We start from the raw sequence: 24,299 nt of genomic DNA on the forward strand, positions 1-24,299 counted from the left end.
AGGCGTCCAGACATCTGGCCATGAAAAGAGCAGGGTTTCTGTCTGCGAGAAATAGACTAAGCTTTCTGAGACGCAGACTCCATCTTAAAGGGCCCACAGAGAAAATCTCATTCACAGCCACTTACCCAGGGCTCCGTTGGAAGGAGAGCTAAGAGGACCGGAGTTGCATGAAGAAAGTGTAAAGTTGGAGGCCCAGGGAGAGATACTGCGGGGGATGGCCACCAGAACCCCTGTGCTGTCATTCTCCAATTCTGCAGTCTCCATCTTTCTTGGGCGGAGCATCCCCTCTGTGCAGCACCAGCCTGGGGAAAAGAAACTGCTCCGCCCTCAGGAGTCTCCCCAACCTGTCATGGTGACAGGTTATTCTGGGAAGTCAGGAAGTAGGGGGCGCATCGGTGGCTTAGTTTTCTGGTGTTGAGATCAGAGCGTTCCCCCACATGCTTCCGACTATAGGACTCAGGTACTTCCACCTCAAGGAAGACTCAGTAGAAACTGTCTGGAGTGGGCAAACCACACCTCTAGGTCTGAGGCCACACCCACCGGACTCCTGTGGCCACATTCTACTGAGGTCTGTGATAAATGTCTGGAGAGACTGACACCTGGGGCCGAGGGGCAGAGCCACACCCACCACCCTTCCTAATCTCTGAATTGCTGCAGGTGCTAGACTCTAGCAGAGGTTTTGTCAGTGGCTGAGCCCAACAAGCAGCCAGCAGACAGAGGCTGCAGGAGGCAGGACTCAGGGGAACTTGGACTTTTAAGAGCACCTTGCCCCAGGGCCAGTGTGGGTAAAAGCAAGCCCTAGCAGTGCAGTTTGGTATTTCCATGTACACCTGGGCCCAACAGAGGTAGCTACAAACTCTGGATTGCTTGTAGCTCCAAGAGGTTGCTGATGGCCAGTCATGGGCAGAGTCTCCCAATGGTCTGCACCAGGTTCCTGCCAGGGAGGTCCCAGGCTGGTACATCCAGGGGCCCGCTGCGGAAAGCAATGGTTCAGGACCTAAAAACTTGCTACAGTGGTATCCTAAGGAAAGGCTCCTCACACCTGGGCCAGCTGAGGCGAGTTCCACTCTCTGTGATCAGCAGTGACACAGCAACTCATATGCATTCAATAGGGTGGAGCTTCGCAGTCAGCCGGCCTGGGAGCTGGATATCCTGCCCTGTGGGGCTAGATTCCATTGAGGAAAGGAAGAGAGACTTATAGCAAAAATATTTAATGTTTCGGTCCCTGTGAGTCTATTGTTGGATCTGGTTGAGGGGCTTAGCTACCTCTTGGGGGACAAAATCAGCCCTAGGAAAGGACTCTCTCAGTCTTTCTCTCTTGAGACCAGGGTCTCACCAGCAGAAAGAACTTCTGCAGAGGGGACTGTCTGCCCCACTCGATCTAAAGCTTCTGCTACCCTTGTTGGGGAGAAATAAAATTTGAGTATCCAGCAGTGGCTGAGGAATTAAACTCTGGAGTAGGGGCCACATTCCCCGCACTAAGCTTCTAAAAAAAGCCCAGTGACATAGGGGGTCCAACTAACATTGTATTCACAACCTCGCTGCCCTAACGCACCAAGCATGCAACTTGAAGAGGGGTTGGATGGGAAAGGCCAGTCTGAGGCCATACTACAGTCTTACTACAGAAGAATCTGTGTAAAGACCAGGGAGTAGCAAGAAGAAGAGGAGTAGCTGAAAACTGGAGAAAAGTCTTACAGAGCTTGAGGCTTTTACAGAGCTGCTGTCATCTCTTAGGCTGATCCTTATACAAAGGTTGGTCCCTTGCACATTACCCAGGCATGGAAACTGCAGACACAAACAGCGAAAACTGCAGCAGCTGCAGAGAGGTAGTCCACAGCAGGTTACAAACAACGCTGACGCCAACCCAAGAAGAACTAGAGGCAACAGAACTGGTAGTGGGTGACAGACAGCACCAAACTTAAACTCAGCTACCTACACAACAAGCAGCACGTCCAAAGGTGGAGCCTAGCAGGCACTAGACACTGTGGAGAATAAAAAGCACAGTGTGTAATACACATGATCAAGATTGACCATTAGAGCCAATCAGCCTGAAGAGATAACCATACTCACAAAAGGACCAACTGCATGTAATACATACAATTAAAGGGATAATAGTACCCTCAAGAGGCATTCCTAGATCAAGGAAAACAGGTGGCCTGCAGGTCAATACCACCGAGCCCAATCTTCACAAAAATTTCAAACTCACCCAGTGATACCAAATGAAAAAATGGAAAGACAGAGAAATGCGACCCAAATAAATCAACAAAAGGAATCCCAAGAAAAAGAAATGAATGAGATGGAAGTAAGCAAACTACCAGATGCAGAGTTTAAAACAATGATTTTTAGGATGTTTAAGGATTTTGGAGCAACAATAGATGGACATAATGAAAACCTAAATAAAGAGATAGCAAGCATCAACAAGGACATTGAAATCATGAAAAAGTATCAGTCAGAAATGACAAACACAATAGCAGAAATTAAGATTGCACTAGAAGGAATCAATAGCAGGATGGATGAAGCAGAGGACTGAATCTGCGATTTAGAGGACAAGATAAACAAAAGCATGGAAGCAGAGTAGCAAAAAGAAAAGAGGCTCAAAAAGACAAAGGAAACTCTAAGAAAGCTCTGTGACAACATGAAGAGAAACAACATCCACATCATAGGAATTCTGAAAAAGAGAACGAACAAGGGATAGAGAACCTATTTGAAGAAATTATAGCTGAAAACTTCCCTAAACTGACAGAAGGAAAAAGTCACAAAAGTTCAAGAAGCACAGAGAGTCCCATTAAAGAGTAACCTAAAGAGGCTTACACCAAGACACATCATAATTAAAACATCAAAGTTAAAAGACAAAGATAGAATACTAAAAGCTGCAAGAGAAAAGCAGTTAATTACCTACAGAGGAGCCCCCATTAGGATGACATCCAACTTCTCAACAGAAACACTTGAGGACAGAAGAGATTGGAAAGAAATATTCAAAGTGATGCAAAACAAGAACCTACAACCAAGACTTCTTTATCCAGCAAGGCTATCGTTTAAACTAGAATGAGAAATAAAAAGTTTCACAGACAAAAAAAACAAGCCACTCAAGGTATTCATTACAACCAAACCAGTGCTGCAAGAAATGTTAAGGGGTCTGCTATAAAAAGAGCAAAGGGAAAAATATATATAGATAAGAAGACTGTAAATTTAAAGAACAAAATGGCAATAAATAAGTACATGTCAATAATAACCTTAAATGTACATTGATTAAATGCTCCAATTGAAAGACATATGGTAGCTGCATGGATAAGAAAACAGGACCTGTACATATGTTGTCTACAAGAGATTCACCTCAGAACAAATGATATACATATACTGAAAGTGAAGGGATGAAAAAAAGTATTTCATGCAAATATCAAATAAAAAAAAGTTGGGGTAGCAATATTTAAATCTGACAAAATAGACTTTAAAACAAAGGCTATATTAAAGGATAAAAAAGGTCACTACATAATGATAAAGGGAGCAATCCAACAGGAGGATATAATCATTGTAAAAATCTATGAGCCTAATATAGGAGAACCTAAATATATAAAGCAGATTTTGATGGAAGTAAAGTGCAAGATCAATAGCACTACTATAAGAGTAGGGGATTTTAATACCCCACTGTAATCTATTCACTATGGATAAATCCTCCTGACAGAAAATTAACAAAGAAACAGTTGCCTTAAATTACACAGTAGATTAACTGGACTTATTTGATATCCTCAAAACCTTTCACCCTAAAGCAGCAGAATATACACTCTTTTCAAGTGCACATGGTACATTCTCTAGATCAGACCACATGTTAGGACACAAAACAAGTCTCAATTAAGTTTAAGAAGATTAAAATCATATCAAGCACCTTCTCTGATCACAATGGCATGAAACTAGAAATCATCTTCAATAGAAAAACTGAAAAACACTCAAAATCTTGGTGGCTAAATAGCATGTTATTAAATAAGGAATGGGTTAACAATGAGATCAAGGAAGAAATAAAAAATTTCTTTGAAACAAATGAAAATGAACTTACAAACCTCAAAGTTTATGGGACACAGCAAAAGCAGTTCTGAGAGGAAAAGATCAAAGAATTACAGGCATTTCTTAAGAAGCAAGAAAAAGCTCAAACAACTTAATCCGTTGGAGGGCCGGACTATAAAAAAAAATTATGAACAAATCCCTATGCACACTGCATATATCTTAAAGTAAAAAAACAAAATGGGAACAAATACAATATTTAAAATAAAGAACAAGTAAATTTAAATCAACAAACTGACCAGTATTTCAATGGGAACTATGGGCCTGCTTTTGGCTAATGAGATGGTCAATGTCTGGTTCCATATTTGTCACTGCTAGCCGTAACAAGTGATATGACGAACTTCTGGAGCCGTGACGCGTGCGTCCCCCATCACAGGAAGTAGTACTGTACATGAGCAACGCAGTACTTTGCGGCGCTGCCACATACAGTACTCCAGGATGCATCCTGTGCTCCTCTCACTGATCACCAATGAAAGAGGTGCCCCGTCCAGAAGTGCGGGGGGGAGGGGGGCGGATAAATGGCCTCAGGGGGCCACATGCGGCCCACGGGCCGTAGTTTAGGGACCCCTGGATTAAAGGGTCCAGAGGGAAAGCGGACAGAGGGAAAGGGGATAAGAGGATGGGATCAGAGAAGGGAAAGAGATTAGTGAATTATATACACATAACAAAGCATTATAAAGAGCAGGACAGCAAATCCTGAAGGGAAGGGGGGAGAGAGGTGGGGGGAGGGGTCAAGGGGAACACGGGAGTGGGGGTGAGGGAGATATATTTGGTGGGACAGTTGAATATATGTAAGCACAATAAATTAAAATCAATAAAAAGTTTAAAAAGGAAAAAAAAAATGGGCAAAGGAACCGAACAGACATTTCTCCAAGGAGGACATGCAGATGGCCAAGAGGCACATGAAAAAATGCTCGGTCCTGGCCGGTTGGCTCAGTGGTAGAGCGTCGGCCTGGCGTGCAGGAGTCCCGGGTTCAATTCTTGGCCAGGGCACACAGGAGAAGTGCCCATCTGCTTCTCCACCCCTCCCCCTCTCCTTCCTCTCTGTCTCTCTCTTCCCCTCCCACAGCCAAGGCTCCACTGGAGCAAAGTTGGCCCAGGCGCTGAGGATGGCTCTGTGGCCTCTGCCTCAGGCGCTGGAATGACTCTGGTTGCAACAGAGCAACGCCCCAGATGGGCAGAGCATTGCCCCCTGGTGGGCATGCTGGGTGGATCCCAGTCGGGCACATGAGGGAGTCTGTCTGACTGCCTCCCAGTTTCCAACTTCAGAAAAATACAAAAAAAAGAAGAAAGAAGAAAAAATGCTCAACATCACTAATCATCAGAGAAATCCAAATTAAAACCACAATGAGATACCACCTCACACCTGTCAGAATGGCACTCATTAACAAAACAGCACATAACAACTGCTGGCGAGGGTGTGGAGAAAAAGGAACCTTCCTGCACTGCTGGGGGAATGCAGACTTGTGCAGCCACTGTAAAAAACAGTATGGAAATTTATCAAAAAATAATAAATGAAATTACCTTTTGACCCAGCTATCCCACTTTTAGGAATATATCCTAAGAATACCAAATCAGTGATCCAAAAGAAGATATGCACTCCCACGTTTATTGCAGCATTGTTTACAATAGCCAAGATCTAGAAACAGCCCAAGTATCCGTCAGTGGATGAGTAGATAAAAAAGCTGTAGTACATATATGCAATGGAATACTACGCGGCTGTGAAAAGGAAACCTTACCTTTTATGATGGCATCAATGGACCTGGAGATTATTATGCTAAGTGAAATAAGCCAGGCAGAGAAAGACAAATATCATATGATCTCACTTATATGTGGAATCTAATGAACAAAGTGACCTGAGGAAAGGAATAGGCAGAGGCGGGTTCACAGGGAGCAGAGGGACAGCCGTCAGAGGGAAGTGGGATAAGGGATGGAATCAGCAAAGGTGAAGGGATTAGTGAAATTATATATAAATAACACACAGATACAGATAACAGGACAGTAAATCCCAAAGGGAAGGGGGAAGGGGGGCTATGGGGGTAAGGGAGTTATATTGAGTGGAACATTTGAACTCATGTTAAAATAAATTAATAAAAAGTTTTTTTAAAAAAGAAGAAAAACATTCATGGTGTGGAAAATAAACACTTAATTGTTAAGACAATAATTCAAAAATGATTTTGCTATAATTTTTCATGGAACAAATCCCAGGTCTCAATTACTATTGGATTTGGATCTCTCTCTCTCTCTTTTTTCATTGTGAGACAGACAGGAACAAACAAGAAGTGAGAGAGCGAAACATCAATTTCTTTTTGCAGCATTTGAGTTGTTCATTGATTGTTTTTAATATGTGCCTTGACTGGGGAGCTCCAGTTAACCAGTGACTCCTTGTTCAAGCCAACAACCTTGGGCTTCAAGCCAGTGACCTTTGGGCCAAAACCAGCAACCATGGGGTCATGTCTATGATCCCTCGCTCAAGATGGTGAGTCCACACTCAAGCCAGATGAGCCTGCACTCAAGCCAGAGACCTTAGGGTTTCAAACCTGGGTCCTCAGCATCCCAGGTCGACACTCTATTCATTGTGCCACTGCCTGTTCAGGTGGATTTGGATCTCTTCTGAAAGATAAAGCTCAACAATTCCTTGGAAATCACTTTCCCAGGCCCTTAAAAATTTTTAATCTTTTAATATTTTATGGAAAACAACAAACATAAGTTTAATTTTTAAACTTGATATTGAGGACCTGAAAATTAACAAATGTCATAAAATTCTAAAGGACTTTGAAGTTGTATAATAAAGTTCTAAGAAGAAAAAAAGGATGGAGAAGTTGAAAAATGTAATGTAAACAGCTTTACCTTTATTTTGCTACTGTATGCCATTTTCTGCCTTATAACTTAATAAGGCAGAAACAAGACAACCATATCATTCTAAACTAATAAGAAGATCACAGCTAAAAAGTGGAGTCAACAAAAAGTCTGCAAAACAAATAATAAATAAAGTGACTATATAAGCCAAGAGTTTTGAAACTCACCATCTCTATTAGTTTCCCATTCTACAATTTCTTCTTCACTTTCTGGAGTTCTCTCCTTGGTGATTTTTATGTCTTCCTTTTCTCTATGTCTCCCCCTTGAAGATTCTTTCTAAAAAGTACATAAATACAAACATACAATTACTATATTTTCTAAAATTATATGAGGTAGTTAATGCATGGGTGAATTATATTGTATGTGAATGACAACTTGATAAATATTGCAATAAATTTCTTCGATAAAAATAAAGTTCTGGAAAAGACTTCTACTCCTGACAAACACCTGTTTCTTTTACTCAATAAACTACATCAGCAGCCAGGCTGGCCACGACTGAGGCCCGGAGTGAGCTCAATCTTGGTTGGCGGGGGCGGAAGAGGTGCACAAAAGCAGTCCAGCCCAGCTGTGGGCCAGGTGAGCAAGAGTGGTCCCACCTGCAATCCCACCCACAGGGTAAAGGTGAAAGCCGGGGAACTGCAGACCAGTGGCTAAGCGTGGGCAAGAAGCCCTGCCTGGCCTGTGGAGTCAGGGCTTGTGGCCCAACACGTGAGTGCAGTTCCGCCCGCAGAGGCGGGGAAAAAGCCAGGGAACAAGCAGAGACCTGTGGCTGAGCATAGGTGCGCAGCCCTGCCCATGGTGCATGCAGCCCAACCGGTGGGGGTGGGGAGAAGGCTGAGGCCAGCCGAGGCATATGAACACAGCCCTTCCTGTGGAGGAGAGGCAGAAACCACAGCGACAGCCGCAGTGGGTTGGCCCCGGCAATGCCAATACCCGATCACCCAGGCAGCAGTAGAGGGGGTGGAAGGCCTGCAAACAGACCACACCTAGGGAACACAGAGGCCCTACCACTGGACTCCAGTGGCCACACCCTTCTTATACACAGACAAAATGGGAAGGCAGAGAAATGCAACCCAAATGAATCAAGAGAAATCCTCAGAAAAGGACTTGAGTGAGTCAGATATAACCAAATTACAGATTCAGAGTTTAAAATAATGATTGTTAGGATGCTCAAATATCTTAGAACAACAATAGATGGACATAACAAACACCTAAATAAAGAGATAGGAAATATAAAAAAAGACATTGAAATAAAAAAAAAGAATCAGTCAGAAATGACAAATACAATATCAGAAATGAAGACCACAATGGAAGGAATTAAAAGCAGGATGGATGAAGCTGAGGATTGAATCAGCGAGTTAGAGGACATGATAAACAAAAGCACGAAAGCAGAGTAGTAAAACGAAAAGAGACTCAAAAAAGTCTGAGGAAACTCTAAGAGAGCTCTGTGACAACATGAAGAGAAATAATATCCACATCATAGGGGTTCCTGAAGAAGAAGAGAAAGAACAATCAAATCATAGCTGAAAACTGCTCTAAATTGATGTAGGAAAAAGTCACACAAGTTCAAGAAGCACACAGAATTCCATTAAAGAGAAACCCAAAGAAATCTACACCAAGACACACTATAATTAAAATACCAAAGCTAAGAGATAAAGAGAAAATATTAAAAGATGCTAGAGAAAATAAGACTATCCCCTACAAAGGAACTCCCATAAGGATGACATCCTACTTCTCAACAGAAACACTTGAGGCCAGAAGGGAATGGCAAGAAATATTCAAAGTAATACAGAACAAGAGCCTACAACCAAGACTACTTTATCCAGCAAGGCTATTGTTTAAAATTGAAGGAGAAATAAAAAGCTTCCCAAACAAAAAAAAAGCTCAAAGAATTCATCATGAAACCAATGCTGCAAGAAATGTTAAGGGGCTTGTTGTAAACAGATCAAAGGGGAAAAAAATATAGTAAAAGAGGAATATAGCTTCAAAGACTAAAATGGCAATAAACAACTACATATTAATAATAACCTTAAATGTAAATGAATTAAATAATCCAATCAAAAAACAGTGTAGCTACGTGGATAAGAAAACAGGACCCATACATATGCTGTCTACAAGAGACACACCTGAAAACAAAAGATGCAAATAGACTGAAGGTAAAAGGATAGAAAAAATTATTTCATGCAAATGGAAATGAAAAAAAGAGCTGGGATAGCAATACTTTTATCAGACAAAATGGACTTTAAAATAAAGGCTATAGTAAGAGATAAAGAAGTTCACCACATAATGATAAAGTGAGCAATTCAACAGGAAGATATAACCATTATAAATATCTACGCATGTAATATAAGAACACCTAGATATATAAAGCAGACTTTGATGGATATAAAAGGCGAGATAAACAGCAATACTATAATAAGGGATTTCAATACCCCACTAACATCACTAGATAGATCCTCAAGAAAGAAAATTAACAAAGAATCAGCAGACTTAAAAAACACACTAGATCAACTGGATTTAATCGATATCTTCAGAACCTTTCACCCTAAAGCAGCAGAACATACATTCTTTTCAAGTGCTCATGGATAGACAGTGTCTAGGATACACCACATGTTAGGACACAAAAGCAGTCTCAACAAATTTAAGAAGATTGAAATCATATCAAGCATTTTCTCTGATCACAAGGGCATAAAAATAGAACTCAACCACAACAAAAAAACTGAAACATACTTAGACACTTGAAAACTAAATAGCATGTTATTAAATAACGAATGGGTTAACAATGAGATCAAAGATGAAATAAAAAAAATTCCTACAAATGAATAATAATGAGCATACATCAAGTCAAAGTTTATGGGACACAGCAAAAGCAGTACTTAGAGGGAAGTTCATAGCATTACAGGCATAACTTAAGAAGCTAGAAAAAGCTCAAATAAACAACTTAACTCTGCATCTAAAAAAACTAGAAAAAGAACAGCAAGTAAAGCCCAGAGGTAGAAGGAAGGAAATAATAAAGATCACAGCAGAAATAAATGATGGAGAGGCTAAAGAAACTATACAGAGGATCAATGAAACTAGGAGCTGGTTCTTTAAAAAGGAAAACAAGATTGATGAACCTTTAACCAGACTTACAAGAAAAAAAGAGAGGACTCAAATAAATAAGAAATGAGAGTGGAGAAATAACAACTGACACAACAGAAATACATACAAAGGAATGTAAGAAAATACTATGAAGAACTGTATGCCAAAAAATTATACAACCTAGATGAAATGGACAAATTCCTTGAAACATAATCTTTTAAAAAACAATCTGGAAGAATCAGAAAACCTAAACAAACCGATTGAACAAATGAGATAGAAACAGTTATCAAAAAACTCCCAACAAAGAAAAGCCCTGGACCAGATGGCTTCACAAGTGAATTCTACCAAATATTCAAAAAAGAACTAACTTCTATCCTTCTCAAGCTATTTCAAAAAATTCAAGAGGAAGGAAGACATCCAAGCTCCTTTTATGACGCAAGCATAATTCTGATTCCAAAACCAGGCAAAGACAACACAAAGAACGAAAATTATAGACCAATATCCCTGATGAATTTAGATGCTAAAATCCTCAACAAAATATTAGCAAACCGGATCCAGCAATATATGAAAAAAATCATACACCATGATCAAGTGGGATTTATTCTGGGGAGGCAAGGCTGGTACAATATTTGCAAATCAATCAATGTGATTCATCACATAAACAAAAGGAGAAAAACCACATGATAATTTCAATAGATGCAGAAAAAGCATTTGATATAATTCAGCACCCAATTATGATAAAAACTCTCAGCAAAGTGGGAATACAGGGAACATACCTCAACATGATAAAGGCTATCTATGACAAACCCACAGAAAACATCATACTCAATAGGCAAATATTAAAAGCAATCCCCTTTAGATCAGGAACAAGGCAGGGGTACCCCCTTTCACCACTCTTATTCCACATAGTCCTGGAAGTCCTAGCCACAGCAATCAGACAAGAAGGAGAAATAAAAGGTATCAAAATTGGAAAAGAAGAAGTAAACGATCATATCATTTGCAGATGATATGATATTGTATATAGAAAACTCTAGTCTCAGTCAAAAAACTACTGGATTTGATTAATGAATTCAGCAAGGTGGCAGGATATAAAATTAATACTCAGAAATCAGAGGCATTTTTATATACCCACAATGAACTGTCAGAAAGAGGAATTAAGGAAACAATCCCCTTCACTATTGCAACAAAAAAATATAAAGTACCTATGAGTAAATTTAACCAAGGAGATTAAAGACTTATACTCAGAAAATTATAATACATTAATAAAAGAAATCAAGGAAGATACAAACAAGTGGAAGCATATACTGTGTTCATGGATAGGAAGAATAAACATCATTAAAATGTCTATATTACCCAAAGCAATTTATATATTCAATGCAATACCAATTAAAATACCAATGACACACTTCAAAGATATAAAATACATATTCCAAAAATTTATATGGAACCAAAAAAGAACACCAAAAGCCTCAGCAATCTTGAAAAGGAAGAATAAAGTGGGAGATATCACACTTCTTGATCTCAGTTATACTAAAAGGCCATTGTACTCAAAACAGCTTGGTACTGGCAGACCAACAGGAATACAGATCAATGGAACAGAACAGAGAACCCAGAAATAAATCCACACCTTTATGGACAACTGATATTTGACATAGGAGGTAAGAGCATACATTGGAGTAAAGACAGCGTTTTCAACAAATGGTGTTGGGAAAATTGGACAGTTACCTGCAAAAAAATGAAACTAGACCACCAACTTACACCATTCACAAAAATAAACTCAAAATGAATAAAAGACTTAAATGTAAGCTGTAAAACCATAAATAAGCATCTTAGAAGAAAATATAGGCAATAAGCTCTCTGCCATCTCTCACAGCAATGTATTTTCTGATTTATCTCCATGGGCAAATGAAATAAGACCGGATAAACAAATGGGACTATATCAAACTAAAAAGCTTTTGCACAGCTAAAGACAGTAATGAACAGAATAAAAAGACAAACCACACAATGGTAGAACATATTTGACAATATGTCTGGTAAGGGGTTAATAAGCAAAATTTATAAAGAACTTGTAAAACTCAACATCAGGAAGATAAAAAATCCAATAAAAAATGGGCAAAAGAAATGAATAGACACTTCTCCAAAGAGGACATACAGATGGCCAATAGGCAGATGAAAAAATGCTCAACATCACTAATCATTAGAGAAATGCAAATTAAAACCACAATGAGATATCACCTCACACCAGTCAGAATGGTGCTCATCAACAAAACAACACAGAATAAGTGCTGGTGAGGATGTGGAGAAAAGGGAACCCTCCTGCACTGCTGGTGGGAATGCAGACTGGTGCAGCCACTGTGAAAAACAGTATGGAGATTTCTCAAAAAATTAAAAATGGAACTGCCTTTTGACCTAGCCATCCCACTTTTAGGAATATATCCTAAGAACACCATAGCACTGTTTCAAATGGAGAAATGCACAGCCGTGTTTATGGCAGCATTGTTTAAAATAGCGAAGATCTGGAATCAGCCCAATTGTCTGTCAGTGGGCGAGTGGATTAAAAAGCTGTGGTATATATATACTATGGAGTACTATGGGGCCATGAAAAAGAAGGAAATCTTAGCTTTTGCAACAAGATGGATGGACCTGGAAACTATTATGTTAAGTGAAATGAGCCAGGCAGAGAAAGAAAAATAGCATATGATCTCATTTGAGTAATCCAAGGAACAATGTGAACTGAGAGACAGAATTGAGACAGAGGAGAGATCAAAGGGACCAGAGGAAAAAACCTGAAGGGAAGGGGAGAGGGCACTATGGGAAGGGGGCAAGGGAGATGTTGAGGGGAATATGAAGAGGGGGGATGCATACAGGGCAACACTAGAATCTATGTAAACACAATAAATTAAAATAAATGTAAAAAAAATAAATAAACTACATCATAAATTGTTTCTCCTTTGGTTTAGTGCCAGGAAATTCATCACTAAATTTTGTGGTCCTTTGTGCTTTCCTTTACCTAAGTTTTCTTGGTTAGTTTCTGTCACCACCATGCCTTGCTTTCACTGTTTTAATTGAAAAGTGTTCGACTTTAAGCTGCTTTAACCATTCTTGGAAGCAGGCAGGATGAGATGGATGGCTGAAAGTTGAAAACTTAACAATATGTTTAGATACTCATGGCTCCCACCAAGGTAAACAAAACCTAAGAGGTTCAGCTTGACTTCTACCAATGAATTCCCTTCATTTTCACCACCAAGAATTTAAACAATCAGAGAATTCTGAGGTTGCTAGAGGACATTTTTTTTCTAAATTACAGTATCTATATTGAACATTATAATGTAATATTACATATTTATAACACACTTCCCAAACAAGATGATATTTAAAATGGAACATAAACAATAAATCAGTACTGGAATTTAACTTCCCTTTGGGAAATTCGTTCCTACCCTGACAGGTGAGGATGCCTCCTCTGCATTTCGCTTCTGGGACTCAGAGTCCACATCCTGGCGCTTATTCTTCATTCTTTCTCTAAGATCCCCTGTAGGTCTTTCTGGTGACCTTTAAAACCAAAACAAAACAGAAAAAAAAACTATATTTATATATCATTTTATAAGAATGTATTTGCAGAAAAAAACTCACAAATCTCAATATAATATTTCTAACTGTCCATGGCTTCTAGAGTTCAGAAAAAATAATTAACTTATTTCCGATTAACATTAAGAGATAAAAATATGAGCATCATTTACAAAGTATTCTCCCAATACCAATCAAACTGTACACACTAAAATTCCATGGGGTGGTAATGGTAATATGAATAAGACAGTATATATGAGTTGAAAAAAACAATTAGTAATTAACAGCCTAATTCGTTTTTTCTATTAGTCATATTAATACAGAGTGAGGCAAAAGTAGGTTTGTAGTTGTTTGAATGGAAAATACAATAATTAGTAAATAATAATACATAAACTCTTTTCTGTACTTACAACTGTAAACCTACTTTTACCACACTCTGTATTAGTTATATCTGAAAGCAAAAACTAGGAAGATAAAAGTTTTAAATCACAAAACTGCAAAATTAACCTAGGACCAACAGTATACCTGCATATGTATGGTTGGAGGCAGCATCAACAACTGAGATAACACTTTATGAATCTTAATAATCAAAGTAAAATATGGAAAACTATTTTTCCTTAAATTTAAAATTATTTCATAATAATAAATAAAGGATTCATAGCAACATTTTAGTGATTTTATACTCTGGTGTGGATTTGTTAAAAATGTTTATTTTACTGATTTTAGAAAGAGAGGAAAAGGGGGAGAAAGAGAGAGACAGGAACACCAATCTGTTCCTGCATGTGCCCTGACCAGGTCAAACTGGCAACCTCCGCTCTTCAGATGATGCTCTAACCAACTGAGCTATCTGGTCAGGGCAGGTGCAGATTTTTTTTAATTAAGGAAAAGTACTATTATATTCAACTCTGGTAAGGCTTCATAATTTATACTAGGAGTTTGATAAATGCGTGTTCAATTATTTCATACCATTGCTAATGAGAAAAACAAGGCAGAGAGAGAGAACATACTGCCTTTAAAGAATATTCCTGTCCTGGCCACATAGCTCAGTTGGTTAGAGTGTCATCCAGAAGCACAGAGGTTACTAGTTCAATCCCGGGTCAGGGGCACATACAGAAACAGATCAATATTCATGTCTCTCTCTCCCCTTCATTTCTTTCTAACATCAATAAATTCAAAAAATACTTAAAAAGAAAAAATAATATTCCTAGAGCAACTGTAAAAGAAGGTATTATAAGTTAAAGAATGTGGCCCTCTTTAGGCATCAAAAAAATATTATAAATAATATTTTCAAAACATACTAGTAACAAATATTCACATATATTTCAGCTAATAGTTCATTAATCAAATCAATTCCTTTAATTTATCAATCATTAATACAAATCACATGGTTGGTGAAGAAATAATTTCAGTTAATTCAGTTTAAAAAAATCTCATTAACATTTACTGTATTTCCCCATGTATAAGAAGCTCCCAAGTATAAGACACACCTTCATTTTGGGGCCCGAAATGTTTTTAAAAATGCATTACATAAAGTTATTAAACACAAGTTTTATTCATAAAATTCATGCAATTCCTCATCACTGTCAAAACTCCCAACCATTAGCTTGTCCTCTTCTGTGTCTGATGACAAAGCCCTGTCTCCATATATATATCGCCTCATCCTCAGTTCCATCTATGGCACTTGAAATGCCACATTTCTTAAATGACTTGACAACGATCTCATCTCAATCTTGATATTATCCCAGGATCTTTTCACCCAGGTACAAACTTCTCCTATAGTTGGTTTCTTTACTCTTCCTGCTGGTGTCAAATTGTCCCCAGAAGACTTCATCCATTGGTTCCATTTGTCCCTCATGGCAGATTTGAAGGGTTTGTTAAAGCTGACATCAAGTGGTTGGAGCTGGGATGTCAAGCCTCCAGGTATGATGGCAAGTTTTGTTTTTTACTCTGCAGCAATCTTCTTTGTGTTTTTTGTTATGTGTGCCCTGAACTGATCAAGCACCAATAGGGCAGGTTTGTGTAAGAACCCACCTGATCTCCAAACTTTCTCAAACCAGATCTTCATCCCATCCTGATCCACCCAACCTGGACAATCAGTCCTCAAGGAATGTCTTCTTTAGCATTGTTTTGCATTTGAAAATGAGCATTGGAGGCAGCTTGGTTCCGTCGGCAAAAGAAGCTAGAACAGCTGTATAATGGCTCTTTTCATGTCCACTTGTGTTCCCAGTTAGTTTTCACCCCTTCTTATCAACAGTTCTGTTACTTGGGACATCAAATTGAAGGAGACTTCATCCATATTAGCAATTTGTCCCAACTCAAACTGATGTGTCTTCCACCTTGAATGACAAAATGATGAAATTCAAAGACCTTCTGCTCATAGCTTTCAGGCATCTTTTGGGCAAGTCTGGTGCGTGTACGCATGCTTAGTCCATTCCGTTTCATGAACGTGAAGCACCAATTGTGTCCTCCTTTGAAATCAGTAACTTCTTTTTCATCAGCAATTCTTCTTGCCTCATGCTGAACCATCTTTGAGGACACAGGAATTCCAAATGCCCTTTGCTGTTCAATCTATATCTTCAATTCCCTCTCTAAATCAGGCCATTTTGCTGACTTGCCTCTCCTGGCCTTCTTCTACTGTGGCATTTTCAGTAGGCTTTCTTCTTCCGGTAGCCAGTCTCAGATTGATTTCTCAGCTGGAGGAGGACCAAACTTACGTTCAGCAGCATGACTTCCATTCACTTTTGCAAACTGGATCATTTTTAACTTGAATTCAGCACTGTATGAAAATCTTCCTGAGCCATTTCTGGGCAGAACGCAGCAAAACTTAACCTATGATACCGGTAACAAGTGCGAAACAATAAGTGCAAAGATAAGTGCAAAAAAGCAGGAAATGCAAGTAAAATAACTACAACCACTGTATAAGATGCACCCAGTTTTTAGACCCCAAATATTTCGAAAAAGGGTGCATATTATACATTGGGAAATACCGTACATGTGTATTTTATAAATCTATAGTAAATGTTTTAACAGTTAAAGCTGAACTCTTGTCAGGAGTGGACTTATTATGCACCAGTACATAAATCCTTTAAATTATAATCATGATGTACATCTAAATTTTTATGTGCCCTGGTTTTCTGCATATAAAATATTTATTGTAAACTTGTTGCTATCCCAAACAGCACTTAACAGAGTACTCTGTATACAGTGAGTGCTCATTAAGTGACTTAAATGTCTTGTGACCAAATAAGTGTATCTGAAATACATTGCTTTTCTAGCTGTCTTTGAATCACACTAGGAACTATTTTTCTTCCCTAACAAAAATAAAATACACAAATAGAAGTTAACAGATTAAAAAAACATACAAATTGGCAAAATTATAACAAAGTTCTTTATTCTAAGTCTAGTATGACACTAATTCTTCCACACTAGACAAACTTCTTTGCCATTTTCCTCAAAATTCTCTTATATAAAAATTCTGTGTTGATCAATAATAAAATTCAAAGAAGAATTAAAGCATGTATTAAAAGTACAGTAATAAGCCTTACCAGGCGGTGGCGCAGTGGCAGTGGATAGAGTGTTGGACTGGGATGTGGAGGACCCAGGTTTGAGACCCCGAGGTCACCAGCTTGAGCGCGGGCTCATCTGGTTTGAGCAAGGCTAACGAACTTGAGCCCAAGGTCGCTGGCTCAAGCAAGGGGTCACTCAGTCTGCTGTATCCCACCCCCATCAAGGCACATATGAGAAATCAATCAATGAACAACTAAGGAGCCGCAACGAAGAACTGATGTTTCTCATCTCCCTTCCTGTCTATCTGTCCCTATCTGTCCCTCTCTCTGTCTCTGCCTCAAAAATAAAGAATAGTAATAATATAAACAAAATATTAAAATTATTGCCATAGTTTCCCAGGTGTGTGTTTAAACTTATGAAAACTAATTTCCGGTCATTAACACACAAGACAAATGGCACTCTAAATAAAAATAAGACAATATTCAGCATCACAAGTAAACTAAAACATACAACATTTAAGTGAATAGAAAATAAGCTAATGTTAAGGGTTTGAATTTTAAATTCTATTAAGGGTCAAAATCACACAAATTCGCCCAATTCAAAACCATCTCCAAATGCTAGTGTTCAATTTTTATACTACTCCTGTATTCAAAACAATCAGCACATCCAACTTTAGAACTAGGTAAGTTATTTCTTTACCAATCAAGTTTAAATTCTTTTTATGACAACCTTTAAGTATGCTGCATTTTTAAACACTATAACAAACTCTTCATGATGGAACTGAAAGAAAAATAAAAGGCCGTTATATAGGAAAATTAATTTAGTTTTGCCTTTATTAAAGCAAAATGATGTTCTAAATGGGTAGTACATTTATCCTTATATAAATACATATTTTCATTTACATTAATACATTGTGGTAAGAATTTGGCAAATACATTTTAACCTTCAGAGATTGCATTTAGATTATCTTTTGTCATTAAGATTTACATTTAGAACATCCTTAAAAGCTAAAATTATATCTTATTCAAATTTCAACGAAATTCTATCTTAAGCAGTGCTTTAATACATAATTGGGGGGTAGGTAAGCCACAATATATTATAAAAAAGATCTATCATCAAAACAAGTAAATGTTGAACAAATAAGTTAATTTTAAAGTAAACATTTTATTAATCTTGACTTTAATAACTAAAAAGATCTTGTCGATCTTTTGACTACGTATTTATAAAACTACCACCAAAATGAAAATCTGACCAAATATAAGGATGTATTTCAAATTTTTATACTAAACTATGAAAGCCATGTTCTAATTGTACATCAACAATTCAAAATTCTCCATTTACCTTCTGTAACTGCTGCTATAACCTTTACCACGGGGTGAAAGGCCATGTACGAATCTACATGTGTTTCCATAGAGGCAGTTGCCAGTCTTCAGCCAGTTACGGCACTGTGTCTAAGAGACAGATATTACTATGTAAATTTCATATTTATTCATATTTATTTCTGGACAAAAGATGCTAGTGGAACAAAATTAAAACAAGTGCTATCAAAATTACAGCTAACCTGAAATATATATTACTTCCCAAATAGTAAAGACATCAGAGAAATAAAAAGGAAAAACCATAAACCCTATGACCCTTTTCAATTCTTTTCATGAAACACATTTTAAAAAATGTACTGAACCAACATTCCTACAACAAACGGTTCATCTTTATGGTACAAATCAGTATTTCAAGAACAGGATTGCAAGAGAACCCCTGGGACTGTACCAGTGACTACTCACCTCTGTTGTACTTCCGGTGCTGGGTCCTAGCCTCTCAAATACACTGGGTCTTCGCGATGTGCTTTCAGATATGGTCTTTGTATTTTCCACTGTGACTTTCCTTCTAATTTTTGACATTTTGCACTACTTTAATCAAAAAAGAAAGAGGTGAAACTGTTAAGATTCTTCAATTTGAAATAACCGAGCCCATAATTTACAAGTAGAGAAAACTGTAGGTAACATGTAAAATTCTACAGATTTTTCTCAGGACAAAAAACAATACATAAAAAGAGTAGGAGGGGTCACAGGTAAACAGAGATAACAGTCAATTTACAACTTAGAAATCTGTTGGCTAGAATTTTATCTCTTCTATGGAGTGAATGAATAAGATTCTACTCACACAGCTAAGTTTTCATAATACATACAACCTCAGAAACACACTATAAAATTATTAGTTTCTAAATATACAAATCATTTCAATATTTATAACTATTTTTTAAGGACAAGTTATACTATTATTCTCCACCAATTGGTTAAATGGAAAAAGCAAAACTATGTTAAAAAAATGGGAAAATAAGATCAGGTGAGAATTGTATTGACAGTAGAAGTTATGTTTTATATAACAAGTGACATTAGTTATGTTCTACAAATCAGCTTGGTGGGAAAATGAATGCTATTTAAATATTTTCCTTCTTACAGTAGTCAAGAAAAACAGTAATCAAGGATGTTTATTTTCCAATATACAAAACAAAACAAAAAATCACATCTTTCAATGTTGATAAGATGACCTCCTTTCAAAACAGGTACAGAGCTAGAAAAAGTGAAGGTGTTTCTCTAATTTATACTACATTGACATAAAAGTAAAAGTGTTAAAAAGTAATTTTAGCTATTTTACCTTTTTTTTTTTTTTTTTTTTACAGAGAGAGAGTCAGAGAGAGGAATAGACAGGGACAGACAGACAGGAATGGAGAGATGAGAAGCATCAATCATTAGTTTTTCGTTGCACGTTGCAACACCTTAATTGTTCATTGATTGCTTTCTCATACGTGCCTTGACCACGGGCATTCAGCAGACTGAGTAACCCCTTGCTCGAGCCAGCAACCATGGGCTCAAGCTGGTGAGCTTTTGCTCAAAGCAGATGAGCCCTCACTCAAGCTGGTGACCTCGGGGTCTCGAACCTGGGTCCTCCGCATCCCAGTCCGATGTTCTATCCACTGTGCCACCACCCGGTCAGGCATATTTTACATTTTTTTAAAACACCAAAAGCTATTTTGCCACTCCTAGTAACAAGAAAGACAAACTGTAAAAATATTTTATAGAATAAAACAATAAAAACTAAAACCATAATAGAGAACTCTACAAGTATGTAATCAGATAATTCAACTTGAAATGAAACTATTAGAAAATAGCTATATGATGTATGTTAGAAACAGTATAAAATTCTAGACCAAAAATAAACCAGAGTACACTTCTATAGGAACTGCCTCAGAGAAGTAAAAAGAACTAAACAATATTACTTTACACAATCTAAATATTAGTAGAAATCTTATTAGTAGTCAAAATTAATTTCTAGAATGAACAATGAAAACTAAAAACGCAGAAGTTCTATTTAGCATAGAAACTCATCTCCATAAAGTTCACAAATGTTCTTTTAATGGTTTCAAAGTAAAGGCATATCACTTGAAGAAAAATTAAATCATGGTAGCACCAAATCAAAACTGGAAAAAGAATTATTAATAATGTTTAGTTCAGTTAGATACTTCTTTTCAGGTTACATTTTAAAGGATCCAAAGAATAAGGACAATGTTTGACAAATAAATCAAGAGGATAAAATGAAATGATACAATACAATATGGTAGTTTTATATTGAAATTTTAAAATATACAGTGGTATCCTGAGATACGAACAGACCAACATACGATTTTTTTAAGATACAAGCTGCGACTCAGTCCGTATTTTTGTTCGAGATCCGAGCAAAATTCCGAGATACGAGTCATGATTCGGAAAGCTGCTGCTAGTTGGCGCAAGGGTCCAGTATTGGCAGTTTGATATATGAGTTGATTGACGAGCTCGGTTACAGAATGAATTAAATTTGTATCTCAAGGTACCAGTGTGTGCGTGTGTGTGTGTATTTTTTTCTGAAGTTAGAAGTGGGGAGGCAGTCAGACAGACACCTGCACGCGCCACACCAGGATCCACCTGGCATGCCCACCAGAGGGCAATGCTCTGCCCGTCTGGGATGTTGCTGGGACCGGAGCCATTCTAGAGCCTGAGGCGGAGGCCATAGAGCTGTCCTCAGCGACCAGGCCAATTTTGCTCCAATGGTGCCTTGGCTGTGGGAGGAGAAGAGAGAGATAGAGAGGAAGGAGAGGGGGAGGGGTGGAGAAGCAGATGGGCGCTTCTCCTGTGTGCCCTGGCTGGGAATCAAACCCAGGACTTTCACACCCCGGGCTGACGCTTTACCGCAGAGCCAATCAGCCATAGCTAAATATATTCTTAAATATAAAATGTAATCATTATTTTAACAGCAAAAATTTTTAGTGATTCAAATTAGAAAATAACTTTAAATTACAAATTTTTAAAAATTATTGTAGAGTGGGTCCTGGCTGGGCTGCTCAGTGTGTCTGCATGCTGAAGCTGTAGGTTCAATCCCAGGTCAGGGCACAAGTGAGAAGCAACCAATGAGTGCACAACTAGATGGAACGACTAAGTGGAACAGGAAGTTGCAGCTTCTTTCCCTCTCCCTCTTTCCCCCTCAACACCCTCTAATCAATGGAAAATTGTTTTAAAAATTAGTGTCACATAACGATTAAGCTTTTGCTGCCATGAAACATCAACTGTTCTCCAAGTAAAAAACAATACAGTGAGCCCTACATATTGTAGTATTTTAAGATAATTTTTTTCTACAAGAGAGAGGCAGGGAAGAGAGAGACAGGAATATCGAGCTGTTCCTACCGGTGCCCTGATGGGGGAATCAGACTGGCAACCTTTGTACTCCAAAATGACGCTCTGACCAACTGAGCTATTTGGCCAGAGCTTTTTTTTTTTTTTTTTTAAGAGAGACAGAGAGAGGAAGTGAGAGAGAGAGCAGGGAGAAGGGAAGCATTCTTTGGTTGCTTCCTATGTGCCCTGACCAAGGATCAAAACTGCAACCTTGTTTCAGGATGAGCTCTGAAACTGAATGAGCTAACTGGCCAGGGCCAAGACAATCTTTGATTTAACTTTTCTTGGGCTCATTCTTAGCCGAATGTGAATATACACAGGAAAAACTGGAAAAATTTCACATGTTCATTTGATTTACTGAACATGAAGAACTAAAAGCCAATACAAGTGCAGATGACAGAGATGTAGAAAATGTAGAGCTTTGATTAACTGAGAAAACCACTATTTTATAATTTATAAGCAAGCAGAATTTGGTAAGTAAATATGTCACAAAATACATAGGAAAAGTTAGTTATATTACTATAAATATTAATACTTAGACTAAACTGTAATGATCATTCACTAATTTTAAAAATATTTGTTAATAAACTTAAAATTGAATGAGTTTTAAGAGTACCTTATTAGCTATAATTAGTTATCTGGAACTTAGAAAACAGGCACACTATCCTACTGCATTGCCTGGGAGAAGACTAACCTTAACCTTATATATATTTTTTCTCCACTATCAATTGAAATGGTTATTAGTTCTGTCCTCAAAAACACCTATTCCCAACGTGCCCTTACTCCCAACATACCCTTCTCCAAGAAAGTCAATGGTAATGTTTTCCACAGTTGGGGCACCAAGCTCTTTGTTACTATACTGGGAACACTGGTCATCTATCATCACCTGTCTTGTTTCTCTGAGGGCTCCAGCATTGTTTCTCTTCCTGCTCTGTAACCTGTTGCTTGGATTAGCACTCTTCTCCTCCCCTGACAGGCTGCTGGATGTTATAGTCTCCCAGCTTCTCTCTAATCCCAGATACCTAATATAAATTTTGAATATTTCAAAGGGTCTGGACTGCTATGTCAAAGACAATCAAGTGAGGACTAATGATTCCATACCCCCCCTCTCCTAGTATTCTTGCCACTAGAAACATTCCTCCACAGAGACAAAGTTGCTTCTACGGGTGAGATAAGAACTACTCAAGATTCACCTACATAGAGCTTATCCCAGGAATTTTACTTCTAGTTACTGTTGAGCCTACCAACTTAAGGAAGAACCAGAGAGTCCAAGAAGTCACACCTTGCCCTAAAATAGCAATGAGTTTGAATACCAGGTCTAGGTTACAGGAAGACCCTACTAAAAGCAACAAAAACAAAAACTGAAGCAAAAAAAAAGAAAAAGTAGGAATTGGAGTTTTCTAATTGAAAGAGGAATTTTTCTGACCATCTGTCTATCTAGAAACTTAATCAGTGGTGAACAATGACAGGTTATCTAAATATTATTACTGAAACATTCACTATTTTTCATAGATTAAAAAATGTCTTCTGTACCCTGATTTATTGATGTCACCCCATTAAAATAAAAATTTATAAAAAAAAGTCTTATGCTTGCAAAGACTACAAAATACTTTAAGTCCTATGTGTCTAAATATTTATATATACACATAATCTAACATACACCAGTACATTTACTCATATATAGGAATAAATTAATTTAAATCTATGTTACCAAATAATGTAACTTAATTAGAATTTTCAATCTAAAAATTTGGGCCCACAAAGAAAGACAAATACCACAACAGAATACAATGCAAATTTGCCTGAGAGGGGAGGAAATTTTTTCAATTAATATCTAATAAGAAGTAAATGCTCCAGAGTATGTGAGAAAAGTTAGAAACAATAAAATAAAATAAAAATGCAAATATTACAGTCTTCCCTAGCTCAGAGACTTTGAAGGTTTTCTCTCTAGTTTTGTTTTCAATTTTTTCTTTGGTTTTAAGTTGCCATCAGACTTCACACTCATATGTCTTTTCCGAACACCAGCATTATCAAAGCCAGAGTGACACTGGTGATATCCTATGGAGTTATTTTCCTATTTCTCCTCCCCACTTTCAGAGTTAATAAAGATCATAAGTTGTTAAATTTTGTCTTTTTTTTTTCTAATTGAATTTATTGGGGTGATATTGGTTCAATTGAAAAAGAACAATGGACAAAGTCTGAATCATTAAGACACAACAAAAGAGGGTCTTAACAAATGAAAACTGTCTACTGACCCCTAAAAAACCCTTACAAATATCACGGTGTTTGTAATTCATACCATAAAAATGGCTGAGAAAAAAAAAGCAGGGGCTCCTTTTAAAACAATTATTTCTGAAGCCTAATTACTGAAATATCATCAATAAAACATGTTTCAGTTCCAGTATGCTCACTTCAATCCTTAACTACATCCTTTTGAGGGCTCGGTTTCTGGTAGCATAAATGAAAGCATAATGTAATGAGAAGCAGCAGAATATTTTCAATTGTCAAATAATCAAGCAATTAAAA

General features: G+C 37.6%; 1 protein-coding gene across 7 annotated transcripts in view; it reads right to left on the minus strand.

The window, feature by feature from the left end:
• The window catches only part of ZC3H13 (zinc finger CCCH-type containing 13), an 88,087-nt gene that overhangs the window by 60,914 nt on the left and 2,874 nt on the right, over window positions 1–24,299 (minus strand). For 5 of the 7 annotated variants that reach the window (XM_066380981.1, XM_066380980.1, XM_066380979.1 and 2 more), the window contains exons 2-5: window positions 18,852–18,977; window positions 18,412–18,521; window positions 13,437–13,548; window positions 7,083–7,191 (exon numbers count right to left, since the gene is read on the minus strand). In XM_066380981.1, the coding sequence (XP_066237078.1) occupies window positions 7,083–7,191; window positions 13,437–13,548; window positions 18,412–18,521; window positions 18,852–18,968 (448 nt within the window). In that variant the 5' untranslated portion in view covers window positions 18,969–18,977. Of the gene's footprint in view, window positions 1–7,082; window positions 7,192–13,436; window positions 13,549–18,411; window positions 18,522–18,851; window positions 18,978–19,876; window positions 20,111–24,299 lie in introns of all 7 variants that reach the window. The other 2 variants (XM_066380975.1, XM_066380977.1) reach the window with 2 other exon arrangements.

The sequence above is a fragment of the Saccopteryx leptura genome, chromosome 4 (assembly GCF_036850995.1).
Source record: "Saccopteryx leptura isolate mSacLep1 chromosome 4, mSacLep1_pri_phased_curated, whole genome shotgun sequence".
In the NCBI taxonomy this organism is placed as follows: Eukaryota; Metazoa; Chordata; class Mammalia; order Chiroptera; family Emballonuridae; genus Saccopteryx; species Saccopteryx leptura.